This window comes from Trematomus bernacchii, unplaced genomic scaffold (genome assembly GCF_902827165.1).
Source record: "Trematomus bernacchii unplaced genomic scaffold, fTreBer1.1, whole genome shotgun sequence".
Taxonomy (NCBI): domain Eukaryota; kingdom Metazoa; phylum Chordata; class Actinopteri; order Perciformes; family Nototheniidae; genus Trematomus; species Trematomus bernacchii.
Window position 1 is genome coordinate 10,923,967 of NW_022987547.1, and position 20,397 is coordinate 10,944,363.

The window sequence follows — 20,397 nt, forward strand, 5'->3', positions numbered from 1 at the left end:
CTGGTACTTCTACTTTTACTCAAGTACAAGACCTGAGTACTTCTACTTTTACTCAAGTACAAGACCTGAGTACTTCTACTTTTACTCAAGTACAAGATTTGAGTACTTCTACTTTTACTCTAGTACAAGACCTGAGTACTTCTACTTTTACTCTAGTACAAGACCTGAGTACTTCTACTTTTACTCAAGTACAAGACCTGAGTACTTCTACTTTTACTCAAGTACAAGATTTGAGTACTTCTACTTTTACTCTAGTACAAGACCTGAGTACTTCTACTTTTACTCAAGTACAAGACCTGAGTACTTCTACTTTTACTCAAGTACAAGATCTGAGTACTTCTACTTTTACTCTAGTACAAGATCTGAGTACTTCTACTTTTAATCAAGTACAAGATCTGAGTACTTCTACTTTTACTCTAGTACAAGATATATACTTATACCACCTCCGTTTATAGCCTATGAAAAAAACTATTAGAAAACGAAGGCTAAAGCTAACGTTAGCAGATAGTGACAATGTATGCTAGTTAGCTAGCTCAACGATAATATTGCGACAGAAAAACTTTTCAGTGCACATCACGCTCTGCCGCTCCGACAGGGAGCTCTGCTCTGAACACCTGAACGGCCCGTTCTAACAGCTGTTCACCAGCGGTCCAGTCTGTGCCACAGTGACTCCGGACCGCACAGTTAATATTAACGAACGCACCGTAGGTAATGTAGCTGCTGAAGCTAGACCCTCATCCCGGAGCAGCAGAGCCTTATTATACATCCATGAGCAGAGACGACAGGCAGGAAGACTCGAGCACACAGCTCGCGCTTCATTATAATATATAAAAAAAGAACACCATGCGTGTCATGATGGCACATAACAGCTCGCGGCCGCAGATTACTCCGGGTCCCAGACCCCCCCCATACCCCAAAAACATTTTTATTGCAGATCTACATGAATCACACAAACGACCTATTTTGGATTCAAAACGGCGAATTTCGCCGAAAGGTGACAAGTTTGCATCCCTGATTCTTAGTGTAATCAAGCTAATCCAGTTGTATAGAAGTATATGGAAACAATTCCCCTAGTTCTCACTTGTTTTATTACCGTAGTAAACATTTTAGAGTTCCAATTATGGAGCTAATTTCCTGCCATAACTCCACAAACAAACTAAACAGGTTTTACAAATGCCTTATGATTCACTAACAAACACAATGTGGTTTGCAAATACAAAACACCATCTACAAACTAATGAATTTAGTTTTGCAAAGAAAAAACGTATCTATCAAACAAACACATCATATTTTTCTAATAAATCATGTTTCAGAGACAAATTCAGCTTAGGTTTTACAAGTACACAACTTTTTTTTACAAGTGCACAAATTTGTTTTACAACTACAAAACTTTTTTTTACAAGTACAAAACTTTTTCTTCTCACGGCGGAATATTACTGCCAAAAGTCACGTGAGTGAGTCACGTGACTTTTGGCAGTAATATTCCGCCTTGGCTGGCTCATACACAGTCACACATGCTCACTCACACATGCTACACGGCAGCATGAGTCCATTGGGAAGACGGGAGGTTGAGCAGAGCATGGAACAGCCCTTGTCAGTCTGATGACAGGTGTTTCTCGCGATCCAGCGATCTGGGTCAGTGTTATAGTGATAATATTATAAACAAGGTGAATTTAGCGATCACAACGAAAACAGCCAAGACACATATTGAGCCCAGAAAATAAATGTTATTAGGGGCTGTAAATATAATAAGCCTTTGTCTAAAATGGACAACATTGTAACTAAGGAGATTTAAACTATATATACAGCCAGGGGACGTTCGGGACGAATCCCGATGGGCCGGTACTGAAGTGGGCCGGGATAAGTCACTGCTCACCCCCCCCCCCCCCCCGTCGACAATTTCCTCGCGGTATTTACTTGCGGCACCACCGAGGTGGGCCGCTTACTTGCGGTACCGAGGTGGGCCGGCGGTACCGAAGTGGGCCGGTCGAGAGTCCCGGGCTGATTTTTAGTCCCAGTCCGCCATACAGCGATTCTGCACTCGGTCAATCAGCTGCTTTTCATTTTTATTCCTGCTATATTCAATGAGTGATACAAATATTGCACTTTGTGAGTAATCCTCTGTCAGAGTCCCCTCCATAGTACATAATGCATGTTTTTTGCTATCTTTGATGAATGATAACAATAAAATGTTACCATTAGTTCTTAATGAAATTGATACGGTTTGACTTTGTATTAGTAAGCCTACTACTAACAATACATTGAAGTACTTTTACTGTGTATTTTTTGAGAAATACTCTGTCAAAGTCCCCTCCTGTGAACAAAATCAAGCCACTTCTGCTAAGTTTGATGAGGGAATTCTTTTTTGTTGCCATTAGTTCTTCGTGAGATTGATCCTGTTGGACTCAGTACTACTGAAACTACCCCCACAAGTACTATGAAGTACTTATTGTGTACTTTTCCAGTAATCCTCTGTCAATGTCCCCTCCTGAGTACAAGAATGCATGTTTTTCTTTTAATAAGCGTTAAAAAACATTTCTTCCTGAGACTGATATTGTTGGACAGAGTATTTTAAGAGGATGGCAGACATGATATCAGCAATACTTCCAGTCAGTACTCCGGCAGCAGCATTTTCACACCTTGGAAAGTCTTTAGAGTCTGGCCTGGAATGGATAGCTGGTCACAAATATCCTTCAGCAAAGTAACACACTCTGTCACATGGTTGCCCTCTTATGATGCTGCTGTCTTTTAATATATAATTATTCCTCTGCCGCTAGTTCGTTCCTCGCAGATTCTTCAGTCTCATCAGCCTCATCCTTCCATCAGTCCCAGTTAACGCCTCCAGCCCACTTCCAGTATCTGACTCCATATGATATTGTCCTGATGCTGTAAGGGTGATGCCCCATGATCACAAAATGACCCCTCTAGAGTGCCAAGGACCTCATATTATGTCTGTCATTAATGTTACATCACCCATTAAATCACCCAAAAAATATTTTTTCCCTCATCAAACTTAGAAGAAGTGGCTTGATTTTGTTCTCAGGAGGGGACTTTGACAGAGTATTTCTCAAAAAATACACAGTAAAAGTACTTCAATGTATTGTTAGTAGTAGGCTTACTAATACAAATGTGATGCCTTAGCTGGGCAAATCACTTTTTTTTATGGTTTATTATCTGTTTTTCCTAAATACATAACAAAAAATAATAAAATGAAAGGTTCATTTTTCAAAAATGTTGGTGTCTAAATTGTCCTCCAATTCTGGAATGACCCTTTTATCATTCATCAAAGATAGCAAAAAACATGCATTATGTACTATGGAGGGGACTCTGACAGAGGATTACTCACAAAGTACACAGTAAAGTACTTCCTTTTATTTCTGGTAGCAGTCAACTAGTACCGAGTCCAACAGTATCAGTTTTATTAAGAACTTGTGGTAAAAAATATTTGTATCACTCATTGAACACCTGTCATCAGACTGGCAAGGGCTGTTCCATGCTCTGCTCAACCTCCCGTCTTCCCAATGGACTCAGTAGCGCCCCCTGCTGCCGTGTAGCATGTGTGAGTGAGCATGTGTGACTGTGTATGAGCCAGCAACGGCGGAATATTACTGCCAAAAGTCACGTGACTTTTGGCAGTAATATTCCGCCGTGAGAAGAAAAAGTTTTGTACTTGTAAAAAAAAGTTTTGTAGTTGTAAAACAAAGTGTTGTAGTTGTAAAACAAATTTGTGCACTTGTAAAAAAAAGTTGTGTACTTGTAAAACCTAAGCTGAATTTGTCTCTGAAACATGATTTATTAGAAAAATGTTATGTGTTTGTTTGATAGATACGTTTTTTCTTTGCAAAACTAAATTCATTAGTTTGTAGATGGTGTTTTGTATTTGCAAACCACATTGTGTTTGTTAGTGAATCATAAGGCATTTGTAAAACCTGTTTAGTTTGTTTGTGGAGTTATGGCAGGAAATTAGCTCCATATCCAATTACCAGTTTCAAAGCTTCTTTAATACAGCATCACATTCATTTAGTAAATGATAAGAGTAAAATGCTCGACAAAGAAGGATATGCTTTAAGGCCTGGCAACCCTGCAAGGTCGCAACCATAGGATTATCCATGTTTTTGTTCAACTTTAACCCTTTAAAAGTGCGTTTAATGGAGGTTCATTTAAACAATTTGGTTGCCTAAACATATCTTGCTCAGCATTAGGTTGTCCTTGACTAATATTAGTCTTTTTTCCTTCAGACACAAGACACTTTTTGACATTGTTATTCTAAGATGCTTGTATACGTGTGGTCCACAATGAAGGATGTACACAGGTCTATCAGGAAGCAGGGCTAACAGCTCTAATACTGCAGCCTAATGCTCAATACCCAGCAGAGACTACAGTGTCGAGAGCATCATGTGTTTCATTTGTTTAGTTGATTAATGAGCACTCCCCTACAGTGGGCTGCATAGAAAATGGAGTGTCTCAGTTCTATCTATGCATTACAATCATCTCCCTCCTTCCTCAACACCCTTCCTCTAGCTTATAAATCATGTCCTCTGCCCACTTTTATGGATGGTGTGTATGCAATTAACAAATACTGCATAGAAGCGAGTCCAGGACAGTATAAAGTGTGTCCAAAACTGTGGAAACACATGCACACATACACACTTTTTCTCTTTCTCTGAAGGACATATGTTTGACTTCATCAGCCCTGCAGCGCAAATGCTCGGCAGAGATTGCAATTTGCTCGTTCCACCACAAATATTAACATTTCCAATCTGTTGTGTTGCGCTACGGCAAATAGAACCGACACGACTCAGAGAGTGTTAATAAATCATGATTATGAAGCACCATTGGCTGGAGCTTCCCTCGGCATCCAGTGAATAAACTCCATCCCAATTCTGTCTGTGGGCACACCCTGCACGATGATACAAGTCGTTAGGTAATTATCCAGCAATTAGGATTCTGATAGGAGGAACAGCAGGTTGGTCCGCCATCCTGGTGACAAATGATGAACAGGGTGTCTCTAATCGACTTACTTTGATAGATCCCCTTGACCTGAACTTATGGATTTACGGAGAGCGTCTGCTGTTTGTTTGCCTCTTTTAAAAAATGTTTTATTTAAGACAAGCCAACCAGCTGTCAGAAGATGACATGCCATCATCATCCATTGAAAAGAGACAGGCTAATTTTAAATAGCCTCCTTTTATGATAGTCACCTAAAGCTATTCAACCCAAGAGCTTCCTGCCAGAGGACACAACACAGCGGCTTTTATTTATTTTGACACATCGTGTTCCATATTTAACATCTGAAATATTTTTAAAGCCTCCTGGAAAACACGTGTTTGTGTGAGTGTTTATGAAACATCTTCACAGTCTGTGGGGACCTGTGATGTGTGAACTCTAGCTAAATGCCACTAAGCTCACCCTGCTGAGTGTAAACTCACCTACTTTGATGATAAACAGTTAAACAGCATCATTATTAAATTATGGTTTCCTGAAAATACAAGCACGTTTGTGTTCAGAACGCCTTGGAGACGTCTGTCTTCTGACACTTTCAATCTTTTTAAAGAACAGGAAAAAATGTGTTTTAGTTTGAGTCTACTTTTCCTCTCGCACCTGCTTTTGGATTCCGGTTCAAGTCATTGTTGGCACTGAAACCTGTTCTACATTAAAGCCGTGACAAATTACACAGCCTATGAAAGAACAGCATGTTGGATACTATATAAATACAAAGGGATTATAACCATGAAAGATCCGAAGGACTTCAGGGAGTGGAAACTTGAGAGGAGTCTGCACAGAAGGGAGTCAAGGACGCTAAAAACAAAGTCAAGGTGACTGGGGAGATCAGGTGCAATCCAAGCTAAAAGAAGGAAGGAAGCCAGCAAGAGGCTGACTAGGGAGAACAAGAAGAGGAAGAGAGAGTGAGTGTGTGTGTGTGTGTGAGAAAGAGAGACATCCAGATTGAGAAGAGACATAAGAGACACAGGAAATCTGCAAGCAAATTAGACATCGTTAGCCAAGAGGCGGCTAACAAGTCTAATTAGTGAGGAGGCAGGCAGGCAGTGATACCAAAGTTGCTTCCGGACCTCAGACAGACACACACACACACACACACACACACACACACACACACACACACACACACACAACACACACACACACACACACACACACACACACAACACACACACACACACACACACACACACACACACACACACACACACACACACACACACACACACACACACACACACACACACACACGCACGCACGCACAAAGCTCGAGGCGTCTCCTAACTAGGTCAGATCTCTGATACTTTAAGTCTGAGGGTAGTAGGGAGAGAAAGAGAGGAAGGGAAAGATTGAAGAAAGATAAAAGATGGAGGATGGGAGAGTTGTCTGTTCTTGGTGAGGTGGCGGGACTTGTTTAAAGCTGTGAGACTGAGATAAGTGTGGAAAAGTCTCAGGGAGAAAAAGAAAGAGTAAACACACACACACATATAAATAACAGCATAGAGGTTGACATGTTTACACACCACCAGCTGCTGTTTTACTTCAGTCATTTACGGGACGCTGCGTTTAGGAGATGAATCTGAAAGAATACTGCAGCTGCTGTTATTATCGGCCATAAAAATGTCAGGTGCGTTGAATACACACTCCTAGTTAGACTGTTATTATAAAGATTAGCTTTGTGAAATGAGGGTATTGCTGTAAAGGCACAGCCATCCCGTTCACAGTTTGAGTGATAGCTTGCCAATACACCTGAGGGAAGACTGAGCTACATTCCCTTGAAGCGATGATGACTGAATGTCAGCTCTGGGAAGACACAGAAAAATACTTCAGTGCAACAGCCTTCATCTCTTTCTGTTCCCTGTGCTCTCTCGGAGGCACGGTGACAGAAAATATTGTCTCAACAACCTCTGATGGTCCCTCGTCTCGTGTAACGCCGGCTGAATGCTGCGGAAGAACAGCTTTGTTGCCTAACGCAGCGTCCACACGGCGGCGGCGTGTCTGAAACCCGACCAACAACCAATCACATGAATCTCCCGCCCCGGACACACAAGCACGCAGTTTGATTGGCTAGAGCTTGTGCTGGCATATGATTTGATTGGCTGACACTTCCGTCGAAGCTTCAAAAGTAGAACATTGCTCTACTTTTGAAGCGAGCAACACGAGCAAAGCGAAGCGACGGAACCCCAATGCAGTTCGGCAAAGTGTGACGTCACCCCATTCAAAGTGAATGGGCAGAAGCGTTGAAGCTTCAACGCACGCCGCCGTGTGGACGGGCCGTTAGTAGCAACTTGGATGAGTTTTACATTTTGATACTGTAATAGAGCAAATTTAGTTTCCAGCCAGAACTTAAAGTGGAAATGGTTTGAGCAATGAATTGTGAAATGGTGGATTTTTTTTGTACTCTACTGAGAAAATGATGAACAAAAGTGATTGACACTAATAAAGTCACAACACTAAGGACAAAGTAACACAATGAGGCCTTTGACTCATATTCCTTATTTTAGGAGCACTGACAGTATAGGATAGCACTGGCATGAGACAGATTGCCAAATAAAGGTCAAGTTGATGAAGCAGAGGCTGAGTCATCCTTAGTTTTCGTTCCTAATAATGGTCAGCCTCCAAAGATATGGGATTTTACACATCGCATAAGGCAACTTAATAGCCATCTTTCATTATGATCCGGTGATAGGACGTATGGCAGGGATTGGAAAGATATCCATGTTGATGTATGGAGTTTCACAATGCTGTCTTTCTTATCGCGAAAAACAAAGCTCTGCAATGTGTGATTGTTCAAAGTAGTGTGTACTGTTATGACACTTATTTTTTCCATTGTGGAATTTCTTAGCGCATTCTATAAACTTGCACACTCTTTTCCGACACACAAACATTGTCAAATAGTTCATATCTGACAATATATTGCCAGATATTAACTATATGATATATAGTGTATCATATCGTTAAGTAAGTATTAGGAAGTGATTTTGCACACAGCACACATCTTTCAGACTTTCCGCGTGGATATGCTTAGGTAATATCACTTATTTTAATAAACCAGACAAAGCCCCTGCAAAGCCATAGAACACATTCTCATTTACACAGGACCACTCCCTGTGAATAGTAAATTGACTTTGGCATGTACAACTGATGGAGTTTTTCTTCAAATATAAAATAATCTGCACTTGATTCATGATCTCGCTTTTTCAGGCTATACGTGTCACTGAAACACAGGCATTGGCAATAGTTTTCAGTAAAGTATCATCAAAGTCAGCATGCATACAAAAATATAATTTCAATGCATGTAGATACTAAATCAATTGTAAATGTTTCACTCTTCTCTCACCTGTCTCTGGGTGGCAGGTTCCATGCCCGTGGCAGTTGCAGGGCACACATGTGGAGAGCGGCCCTCTGCTGGGGTCTTCCCGGGTGAACCCTGGGGCGCACCGCTCACAAAACTGTCCCGCAAATCCCGGGGGACAGGAACAAAACTCTACCCAGGGGGCAGGAGGGTTTGGTGGGCCGGAGGAGATGGAAGCTGAGGTGAGGGATACCTCCGCGAGCTGCGACGTGTCTGCAGAGGAAGGAAGATAAATTAGCGCTCTGTTATAAAACTGATACATACAAAGGTCAGTAGTAAACTAATAACCGTTGCCTCAGAGGCCTGTTGACGTGTTTGTGGAACCTGCTTTTCTCTCTTATGAGGGGTGTGTGTGTGTGTGTGTGTGTGTGTGTTTGTGTGTGTGTTTGTGTGCATGTGTGTGTGTGTGTGTGTGTATGTGTGTGTGTGTGTGTGCCTCTGTATCTCGTTAAGCAGTCGGTTATTAGCATTTGTTGCAGTGCTGTCCCTCCCTCCCTGTCTCATTACAGGTTCTGGCCTGTGTTTACAGTTTACAGTCTGACACACACATATACAGACGCACACAATAACAGATTCATCCACCCACACGCCCGTAAATGCCACACTTAATGCTCACTTGCACACACACGTGCGCACGCATGCGCCCACACACGTACACTCGTCACCGAGGGAATCTTTGATATAGCAAATGAATAAATCACTGCAGCATGGCAAGACGAGAAGAAAAGGAGACAGGAGACTTGGTGGAGGTATGTCAGACGTGCAGTTCCTCTGGGCTTTCAACATCCCTCTCTCCTCTCATGAATAGTGATGGGGGCAGGCCGTCCTGAACCGAATCCTTTCACCCTACACTCTCTAAACCGCAGCCACAGAAAACTAAAATTACTTTTGTTCCTGGTCCAATACAGTGTCTGCTCTCGCTGAAGGAACACAAGATGGATGGATAGGTAGAATATGCTGTGCACGTCTCTCTATGTAGCTTTGTCAGATAAGAAATAAACCATGTGTGAATGGATGGCTGCATAATGAGGGAACTCTGAGTGGGAGAAGCAGGGGAGAGGATGGACCTTGACTTCTAAGAAGTCATGATCCAGCCATTCCTTCAGCGGTGATGAAACCCGCTTCATTTGCACCTCTGAGGGATAATCAGTAGGCATGCCTGTCCTTTTCCCTCTCCATCACTCGCCTTAGCCCGTACCCTTTACTCCTGAATTCTATTAGCTCATTCAACAGAGGAAACTGTGCAATTAAAACAATATTCAGACACTGAAACCACTATTTCAGTTAATTAAAAACATTTCATTTTAAGTCACGCTGTGCAAGTTCCCTCCATCAATCCTTACTGGAGGAAACCTTGTCAAGATTGTAATTCCCTTCAATCTTAAATGGCTCACTGCAGCCGTGCCAACTATTACAGTGTGGGTCTCTTTAGGTACCTGTACATGAATTAAGTAATTGATTTATCATACAGTTCCACTAAGGCTGTGCTCTCTGTTCAAAACTACATTTCTGTGGCGGTGAGAATGAAAGGACTTCACCGTGACTGCTGTCAAAGACTGCCTTTATAGTCTAAGGACAATACTCTCATTAAAATAATACGGTTTTGTTAGAAGGGGACTCAGAGAGACATTTCAAGAATAGAGGAGGATGTGAGGGGGAGAGAGGAGACAGATGAGAGGAGAGTTTTATGGGAATTTAAATATAAAGTTTGCCGCGCAGCCTTCAGCGATAAGGCACATCTGACACTGTTTGAGAATGTGTTTGAGACGGAACACAAATCATTAACACAGTTTCTCCCCTGTGATGTGCGATAGATACAGAGTGAACTGTGAGCTGACTTTGTTTGCACGCTCATGTGGGTGTGTGCTTACAGGAAGCTCATTGATGGAATATGCATGATCGCGCTCCTGTTTCTGTGTGCACTAACTCCTGTGGTAGTCTTTGTGAATGCGCATGAGTGTGTGTCACAACGCCTTCGCTGAGCAACTAATTAAAATGGTGTAAGTAAAATGTGAGTGAGTTGGTGATTTTGGCCAGCTGTTCTGTCTTCTTCGCTCTCTAATCCGCCGTAATGCCTCTCAGATCCTGCCTGCACTTCACAATGCAGACTCTCAGATACAGAGGGAGGAGGATAAATATAAGAAGAGGATTTCCAGAACTAGTTACTTACATCTGGGAATAAATGTCCTGTTTTTTTGCTGAGCCAGATTTGGAACATTTGAACTATTCCCCGAATACAACACTGACATTGTTTTAGGAACTATATTTGGTGCAGCAGTAGCTACTTTTTCAAGACAATGTATTTTTAATCAATACAAGATTCGGAAATGTTGTAATTTTTTTGTGGCACTTTTTAATTGTTAATAGGCATTCAACTAATATATTTTACAATGTTAATTTCTCTACCATATTGCCTTCATACTCTTGCAGATGCACAGCAATGCTCCAAAGGTAAGGAACAAGTCTATAATGATGCATTTGGTATCTTTGCCGACTGTGGTGCAGACCTTTAAAATCCTCAGCAAAAGGAATATAAATGATATGTGTTGATTTAGATTTTCTATGCAAAGACACAAAAACACTTACAGTTCTGCCCTCCGGCGTTGCTGATTCTGAGAGACGTCAGGTTGTAAAGCAGTTGTTGGAACTCAAATGCAGACAACGCTGGTTTAAATCCTATCTCACTTTCATGGAGCCTGTGAAATGACAAAACAGGAAACACATCACTTATAAGGGTGTTTATGCATTGCAATGATAACAGACAGTAATTCAACAGGAGAAACCTCAACGCTGTAAATGTGTCTTCAACTGGAGTGTTTTTTTAGAGCAATTTAATTACTCTCCACCGCCTAGAAGATAAAAAATGTCCTGTCTTGTTCTTGACCTTTTACGGCGGGTTATCTGCAGCACTACAAGCCGACACACACAGAGTGTGAAGAAAATTGTAAATTTGCTGACTTCCACACATATTCAGGGTCTTGATCAGTGAGCTTTGCCATCTGCTGAAGGATGTTCCGTGAAGCCAGCTGACATCTGCCTGTTTTACCCCAGGAATCATGTACTCTCTCTACCCTGATGAGAGGCGCTGAGTCAGCTCCACACAGGTGATGTACTGTTACAGAATCTAGTCCCAGCATGAAGGTCCCCAAGGAGAGGAGCAGCAGCATGACGAACATATCCATATCATCTTTTCATCCAGCTGTAGGAAACACAATTACAGGGAACGCTTTCTAATACGCTGTGTAATTAACGAGTCGTCATTAGTTTCTATATTTCTAATGAGCCATTTAGCCGGTTTAAATACAGGTGTTAATGAATGGATTTTGGTCCCAGGTGCCCTGCAGCTCCACAACCAGGCAATGCAAGAGATTTTTAGCCATCCTCAAGTTATTCTTATCAATGTTATATAACCTTTATATCTCTAGCTGACATTTTGAACAGACATTCACGGTTCCATTTTCAATTGAAATAAGTTCCGCTCTGGTGCTAGCTTGGTTTGCAATTGGTTCACAATGTTTTCCGCTGTCAAAAGCCCAGTAAAAGCCACGTCATGACATCACTACAGCAACAAGACTGTTTTAGAGCTTTGCTCATGCTGCTCTTATTCATACGAAGCCAGATCTAATTGAAGAGCGGCATCCCAAGCTTTATACTCTTCTCCAAGGGGACGTGGCACATTTGTATGCACTTTAATTCAGTGTCATATGTAGAGTCCTGGAGGGGCACGTGAAATGTGCTTCACCGGCATTCTCAAACAGGTGCTTCAGCTAAAAACTAGTTTGAGTCACTTTGGGTTCTCGGCTCTACTGATTTAAAAAAATGTTCTACTCTTCACTGCATTCAGCATATTGCTAAGGCTAATTCCGCCCAAGCCTTGAATGTAACCCTCTGATGTATGTACGTGTTTCTCAGTTCCAGCCCAGTAGTTGTTGGTTCCAAATGAGAACCAGTTTTCTGGTCCTTTGGTGGAAACACAAAGCAGTGGAAAGTGGTTTGGATTCGGGCACCAGACCAGAACCGGCCTTGGAACCGCTTTGGTCGAAAAAGGGTATTTGAGGGTTATGGTAAGCTGTTTTTGATGATGTTGAAGTTTGCATCTATTTTAAGAAATGGCAGGAAAAGACATTCCCTTCAGTGTGAATTATCACAATAGTTTGGTTCATAACCATATACCTAGGAAAACAATCTTATTATCCTTAGGGTCTTTGAGTTTAGTGATAATATGCTGATGCACCATACCACAAAAAACTATTATAGTAAATATTCTAAAATATCAGCAATATAGCATTGTCATTGCGGTAATGCTGATGTTAGCATTTCCAGCTCAAAGAACTGCTCTATTAATTAAAGCATTTGATACAACTTATAAACCACACTTATAAAAGGGAACATTATTTAAAAGTAGTTCCTAATAATAATATATGAACCCAGTAGTCATAGGCGCAAAGCACAAAAGAATAAAGTGTAAAACCTTTAGTTTGCTGACCATCAGAGGCTAAGCCAGGCATTCATGTGAGGGTTCGATGGTCTCTGTTTTATTAGGTCAACTCTCCTCAGCATGGCACTTACTCGCTTTCAAAATACGTTTTTTCCTGCATGCCCTATGTCTCCGCATTCACATTTACGCTGTGCACATGAGAAAATGTGTATGTGTGCATTCCCTGCTCGCCACACAAACTCTCCATTGATGCGGCGGGTCCTTGTTCCTTGGCCTGACATGTAGGCGCAGTAATAAAGAGAGGCAATTACAAACTGGGCCTCAGAGCCATGGTAATGGAGCTGGTCAGACAGAGATAAGCAGAGTGTGCATGAAAGTGAACAAACTCCCAGTCATGCTCTCCCTATGGAGCGTCAGTGTCCCTTTTAATCAGCGGCAAGCAGAGCGCAGAGAGCCACGCTGTAATTAAGCCTGCTCCGCTGAGGATGAGAGCAGATCAACGGGGAGAGAAAAGCCCAACAGAATACCGGACGGACACACACACACACACACACACACACACACACACACACACACACACACACACACACACACACACACACACACACACACACACACACACACACACACACACACACACACACACACACACACACACACACACACACACACACCTTAGAGAGAGCACACAGATAGAGATACAAGGTGAGCAAGACAGCAAGACAGATCGGGGTGTGAGAAGGAAATGATAAGGGAAGATAAATAAGCATGTAAATTACAACGTAAAAAAATACAAATGAGCTACTTGAATAAAACGTGTATGAGGATATGTTATTAGCATGTTCCCAATCTAAGCTTGTGTATGTTTATTCATTTATTAGATTTCCTATTCATATCAAAACATAATATAAAAACCACCCACTGATTAGGAAAGTTATGGCACTAAGTGCAATTACTTATCATATTGGTCTACCATAATCATATCATGACATAACGCCGTTTAAACAACGTTTACTCATCAAAGTTTGTGAACTATAATGCAGAAAATTGTGTAAAGAGTTCACTGAATAGTTGCCTGTTTTACTTATTGATTCAACTGTTATTTACAATTCTACAAAACCAGAAAGATATACAACATGGCTCGTAAAACTGAATCAAAGCTATTGCTTTTTTTCTGTTGTAATTTATCAATTTCCCTATTGGGCTATAACATAACAATAACATGCATTTTTTAGCAGACATTTTGGAAACAAACCTATATAAAGTTTGAATATAATATATACTGTATAATCCTTAAATATAGAACCCAATTATTTACATAAAATACTCAAACATCACTGGTTATTCTGAAAAAGTTAGTGTACATTTAAATAGTAAATGGAATTGAGTTATGGGTAAATAAATCACAAATGGCACACAGCAATTGTTTTCACGTTGGCAGCAATGAGCCTGTTTTCTGTTATTTATATTCAGTTGGCCCTGATCTATGATCCAAGTTGGTGAATCTTTAAAAGGTGTCAGAGAAAAGCTCAGAGACAGATGGAAAATATGCCTGCATTACTACTAGAACTCTGCTGACTCCTGCATATTGGCTCATACCTTTTCATACAGGCAGTTTCCAGAAACACTTTTTTTCCCAGTGTATGTAGAGTTGAATGTAAAGGGTCTGAACATCTGAGGGATTCCTTATGGCATACATATTATGCTAACATGCCCGCGACATACGCATACAGCTACAAGCACAGCAATACAAGCTCCCCGCCTACTGCATCCAGGGGAATGGAGAGTGAACAGAGGGAACATCAGAGGGAAGAGTGGATGCTACCTTATATAAGCCATTCACCTCCTCCTCTCATCAATCCCCTGCGCTCAAATACCCACGCTTCCATATATTTTTCCTCTATCAGATTTTGAAGTGATCTTTGCACCAGGTGGGAACACAGCCACTTAACAGGTTAACATATTTCATTTCATTTCAAACCTTTATTTATCCAGGTTGTATCCCAGCTATGAACGCAGATGCTGTCAGTCAACACGGCTGTGAAGTGTGTGTTTTCGCACATGTTTTTTCATGCTTTAGCAAAACACTTGGCAACAAATACATTCCTATTTTCAAACCGTTATTATTTTTGATTCATTGGATTGTTGCCAATCGAAACTACCAGATGGCCACATGGATGGATGTGTCTCAGTGAAAGCTTGCATTTGCACAGCTTCTTGACATGTATTCATGTGTGTGTGACAGAGAGAGGCAGACAAAGATAGAGGAAGCATGAGGGAATGATATAGAGCATGTAGTGAAGTGCATCTGTGCGTGCACCTGAGAAGTGTAATGAGATCTGAGGAGAGGTTCTCCAGAGAGGAACACTTAATGACAGTCTCTGTTGCTCAAGCTCCAGTGCATTTCAGAAAAGTAACCAAAGAGCATCTTGAGCCGGGGCTCCTAGTGCTGAGGGGGAAACTCATTACCAGTGCCCAGACACCAGAAAGAGGTATGAACATATTGGAAGGGACAGAAAGAAACAAGATGTTCAGGGGCTGGATCCCCAAAGAAGCCAAAGTAGATGTGTTCTTCTTGACTTGAAGACCAGGCTGGAGCTTTCCCTCTGCCCCATTAAAGGATTACACACACAAACCAAACTAATGGTTCTTCCAAAAGTCAAATATATACAAGATTATACAGAAGGTGAACTTAAAGGGGCCCTATTTAGCTTTTTGCTATTTTCCTGTAGTGTTATACAGGTTTGTGTGCATGTGAATTGTCTGCAAAGGCTAAAATATCAAAGTTCCACCCAGAGGGAGTTTCTCTTCCACACAAACAAGAAACATGTGGATAACTTCAGTGTTGTGTACCAAATTTCATTATGAATGAATAATAATCAGAAAGTTGGACCTCATGGTGTTTCTGGAGGAGTCATCCCCTGGGGACCATGAATGTTTGTATAAAATGACTGAGAGTTCATGATATAGTTTTGACAAACTGACAACTGATATACTGATATTGCCATCCCTAGAGGCAAGCTAGCAGCATGGCTACACATATTCAATCCATACAGGATATGGACTGTATACATGCAGTAACCGACTGCAGAAATATAAAACATAATTATGGAATGTAGCAGCTTAAAGTACAGAGTCCATGCAATGTAGTCGGCTCTAAAAAAAGAGAAAGGTTTCCATCAATCTCCCAGTACCTGGGAGTGGGGGCTCTGTCTCACCTTCCATCACTTGATCCTCCAGTTGAAGTGGAACATCTCTTCTTTTCCCCATCACACTAACCAATTTCAACAAGATTGACCTGTCCTTTGAGAAATGTTGTTTTACCCTGACAATACAGGTATATTCACTGCTGCCCAAACTGCCAACAATTGCAGTGTGATTTCAGACACCCAACTACTGTGTGAGCCTGTCATCGCAACAACAACAACAACACCACCACACTCCTACAGGTTTACACCTCACAAAATCGATCAAATCCGACCTTACATCACCCAGAATGCCGGCCAGCTCTTTGCTTATGCTTTAATCATCTCCTATCTGAAGTATTGAAGCTAGGAGAGTACGTCTTACTCAGGATGATGCAACCTACTGTTCCTTCTCTTCAGCTTCTTTACATTTTAAAAATATCACTGCCTGTTCAGATTCTTGTCAGCAGCAGCCAGCTTCCCATTGTCATCAACACAGTGAGAGTTTGATCCCCGAAGTACGTGGAGAATCTACAGGACTGTTTGGAGCTAATGGACTGGAACAGACCCTGTGGAGCACACACAGAGGACAACACAGGGCTTCCCGGCTGCATAACATGTCAATTTCCATGTGGACCTTACAGTGTCTTTGAAATGTGTTCTGCAGTTCTCTTTAAACAAACCCTAGAAAACAAAGACAATTAAATCCCTTCTTAGGGAGGAAGACGGTTCCAGGGGCTGCTACATGGAGGAAGTTAAGTTGGTCTGCGGGCGCTGAGGAGGAGAATTAAAGATAGAAACACAGGGGTGGAATTGAAGACAAATTGAAACAAAACAGTGTGAAGGAGGTGCTGAGTGGGATAAGAAGGATTACTGTCTGCAGGACGCCAGGCCAAATGCGGGACGAGAACCAAAATAGAGAATGAATTGGGTGCGTTTTGAACAGATTGAACGTGAGACTGGGCCAGCTGCACCCACTCCACACAGTTGACGGGCATAATGAGATCTCTCCAGAGGTGGGGGAAGTACTCAGATCCAGAAGTACCACAGTGTAGGAATACTCTGGTACAAGTAAAGGTCCTGCATTCAAACTGTTACTCAAGTAAAAGAAGAAAAGTATTGCTATCTAAATATACTTAAAGTACCAACAATGAAAGTACTCAGTATACACATTGGTCCATTTCAGAATAATATATATGATATGTTTTATAATGATTGATCATTAAAGTGTTCTCAAAGCTGGTAAAGGTGCAGCTAGTTTGAATGACTTTGTATACTGCAGGGTAGCTTGTGAATTTACTCCAGTAAAGGAACTTCTAAGGGTTGTTTTATATTTCACATCATTAATCCAAATCTGCAAAGTAACTAAATATATTAAATAAATGTAGTGGAGTAAAAGTACACCATTTACCTCTGAAATGTAGTGGAGTAGAAGTACAAAGTAGCACAAATGTAGTACTTCAAAATTGTACTTAAGTACGGTACTCTAGTAAATGTACTTAGTTACACCACTGGATCTCTCCACAACAATATGACTGATTACACTCCTGCTCTCCACAGGCCGTTACACCAGACCTCAGCTCTCCAGTCTCTCCTGACTCTGACCGCTTCACTGTGAAGGCTGAGGAGGGAAAGACCAGCATGGGTCTGGGCTGAGAGCAGATTGTTGCAACCAAGCGAAGTGTAATGTGAGATGAAAGAGCCAGCAGACTGCAAGCAGAGAGTGGTTGTGGAGCAGTACTACATATAGTCGAGTCAATATCAACAACCAATTGGACAGGTCTGTCCAACAACTGATGAGGAGAGTGGGCTCGTTCCCCTTTAGGAGGGAACTACATGTTCTAGCACAATCTGCCTCTCTGGGCAATTGGTGACGCAGATGCTGTGAATATTTAATAGAACCGAGCCAAAGATAATAGCCAGGAAAGGTTTACATGTTTTCGAGTAAGGTGACAATTTCCTTAATGATTTATCTGTAGATTCATTTCTAGATCAATCGATAAATCTTTGGTTGATTAAATGATGGAAAATTGTGAAAAATGTTAATCCAAGTTTAATTAAATTGCAAGGGGATGCCTTCAAACGTACTGTTTGTCAGTTTAAGAACAAGAGATATTATTTTTAATATCATTTTAAACTAATAAAAACCAAATATCTCAATAATTGAGAGGTTTGACTTTTTCGCCGGAAGGAAGTACTTAAACGATTAATTGAGTATCAAATTAGATAATTCATATCTTTCTGGTGATTGAATAATCGATAAGTCTACATAATTATTGATTCTTTATCTTTTTATAATAGCACTCACATGCCAATATGTATATTGAAATACTTTTTGGTGGCTGTAATGGTTGGAAACCTATCCTTTAACATACTGTAAGTGTATATTGGGTTAGCTTGCACGGAAGTAAATAAAGTAAAGCCTGCCTCAGCTTCTTCAGAAAGGGACATAAATAATCCCAGGGTCATGCTGCAGTAAAGAGGAAATACGGGCTGGCACAAGACAACTCAAATTTGATTTAGTCTCAGTTTCAAAATACAGATGCTAATCAACTGTCTAACAACACAAACAAACTGACACACACTACTTAATATGATCTAACAGTAGACAAGGAGAAAACAAGACAGCAGACTGCCATCGACGAGTAAAGCAAACAGCATCCGCTCTGTGACAGGAACTGTGTCGCAGCTTGATTCTGATTGCTGCCATCTTTGTTACAACATCTAACGTCTGATTGCTGCAGGATTTAAAGAGGTGCTGTTGCCCTCTTATTATATTAAATAGCAATATTTGGTAAACCTTGTCACAATGTACTATTGAACTAATCAAGCATTCATATGGAAATGCTCTGTTAGGTTGGATTTCAATGTATATTTTGCTCTATATGCTGCTGCAGTTGTTTGAATAGGATCTGATTGCTTTTAGAGAAAATAGGCACGTATAGGTGTGGGAGGCAGTATGCATTATACCAGAGGAAGTGACACTAATTATATTTAAAACTGTGACTGTTAAAAGCAAAGTGTTGAGGTAGGTCAGAGATCTTTAACTCATCCATTGATGGTGGAAAAATATGGAGAATTAATTTCATTTAAACTTAACTTTGCCATTAAGTAAGAAAATCCATCATTCAAATTCTAGCACGTGGGCTGCTTCTACCCGTGTTATACATCTACTCACTTTATTTCTCTTTAGGAATGCATCCTGACAACAGACCACCACTTTTCCTAATAATGAGACGATGAACTGTTATGTAACTGCACAGTTATGTGTGTATAGAGTCGTCCAATGACATCGTTTTTGGTCAAACACCTCAAATGTTATGGGAAAATAACTGGAAAGCTTTAAATTGCAATAGAAATATATAGTTCAGGTCTTAAAGTAATAAAACAGTAGCAGAACAGGAAAAGAAAGAAAAAGAGTAGTACCGATGATATACTATAACAATATTCATTTGTAAAGGTTACATTAATCTCTATCTTGAGAGGCAGACTTTCATATTGCATATTTACTATACATATTTGCTTTCTCCATAACATTTTTCACATGTTTGGCCATATTAAGTGTGTATATTTCAAGTGTATGATACCTTTACTTTTGTATCCTCCTCATATGTATGTAAGTTAAACTGCCACACGATTAAACCCCACCTTAAATCAGTCTAATACATCATATTTCTCCTCTCCTCTTCACTTCTCCTCATTGAGATCGATGTTACAGTTCATCCACTGGCTGTGTGTTGATGCTTGTTTGTAATTTGAAGCCCTGGTGTTGGCATAGCAGGCTGCAAAAGAACCGCTGCCCACATCCTGAGCCTCCGGGCCATGAACCCACCCTGCACTCCATCTAGAGCTCTGCATGGTGCTGCTGTAATCCACTCAGCTCTCATTCCATGCAGCAACCCTCTCTTCTTTCTACCCCGACCCCCCTCCTCTGCCTCCTGGAGTGACAATATCTTTGAAAGCTTAATCTTTTAAAGATGTACCTCATATAAAAGTGTTTTCACTTACTATATTGGTTAAGCTTTCTGAACTAATCCCTTCTTTCTCATATTTACCTGTTTTCAGCCGTGTTAGCACTATGGCTGGGAATACATATCGGATCTAACATATCTAAGAAAGCCATGACGTTTGGTACAAACATTCACGGTCACCAGGGGTAAGCCCTGGAGGATTTGGTGATCCTTCTACATTATTACTAGCACCAGCAGATTCAAAGCGTTCACTTATCCATATGTAAATTAATCGATACGTCTATCAACGGAAATATAATCCTCAGTTTTTTCAAAAAAGATGAATGGTTTAGTAGTTTTTCCTGTAAGAAGAGCAGAGAATACTGATTGCAGCCTCTGAAATAGACATGTACTGCTCTTCTTTATATTATATCATATCATATTAAAATATGAACTGATAAAACAAAA

General features: G+C 40.9%; 1 protein-coding gene across 1 annotated transcript in view; it reads right to left on the reverse strand.

Moving 5' to 3' along the window:
- The window catches only part of lamc3 (laminin, gamma 3), a 130,578-nt gene that overhangs the window by 33,594 nt on the left and 76,587 nt on the right, over positions 1 to 20,397 (reverse strand). Inside the window, exons 11-12 of the mRNA XM_034123598.1 lie at positions 10,943 to 11,052; positions 8,342 to 8,569 (exon numbers count right to left, since the gene is read on the reverse strand). Coding sequence (XP_033979489.1) covers positions 8,342 to 8,569; positions 10,943 to 11,052 — 338 coding nt within the window. The remainder of the gene's footprint in view (positions 1 to 8,341; positions 8,570 to 10,942; positions 11,053 to 20,397) is intronic.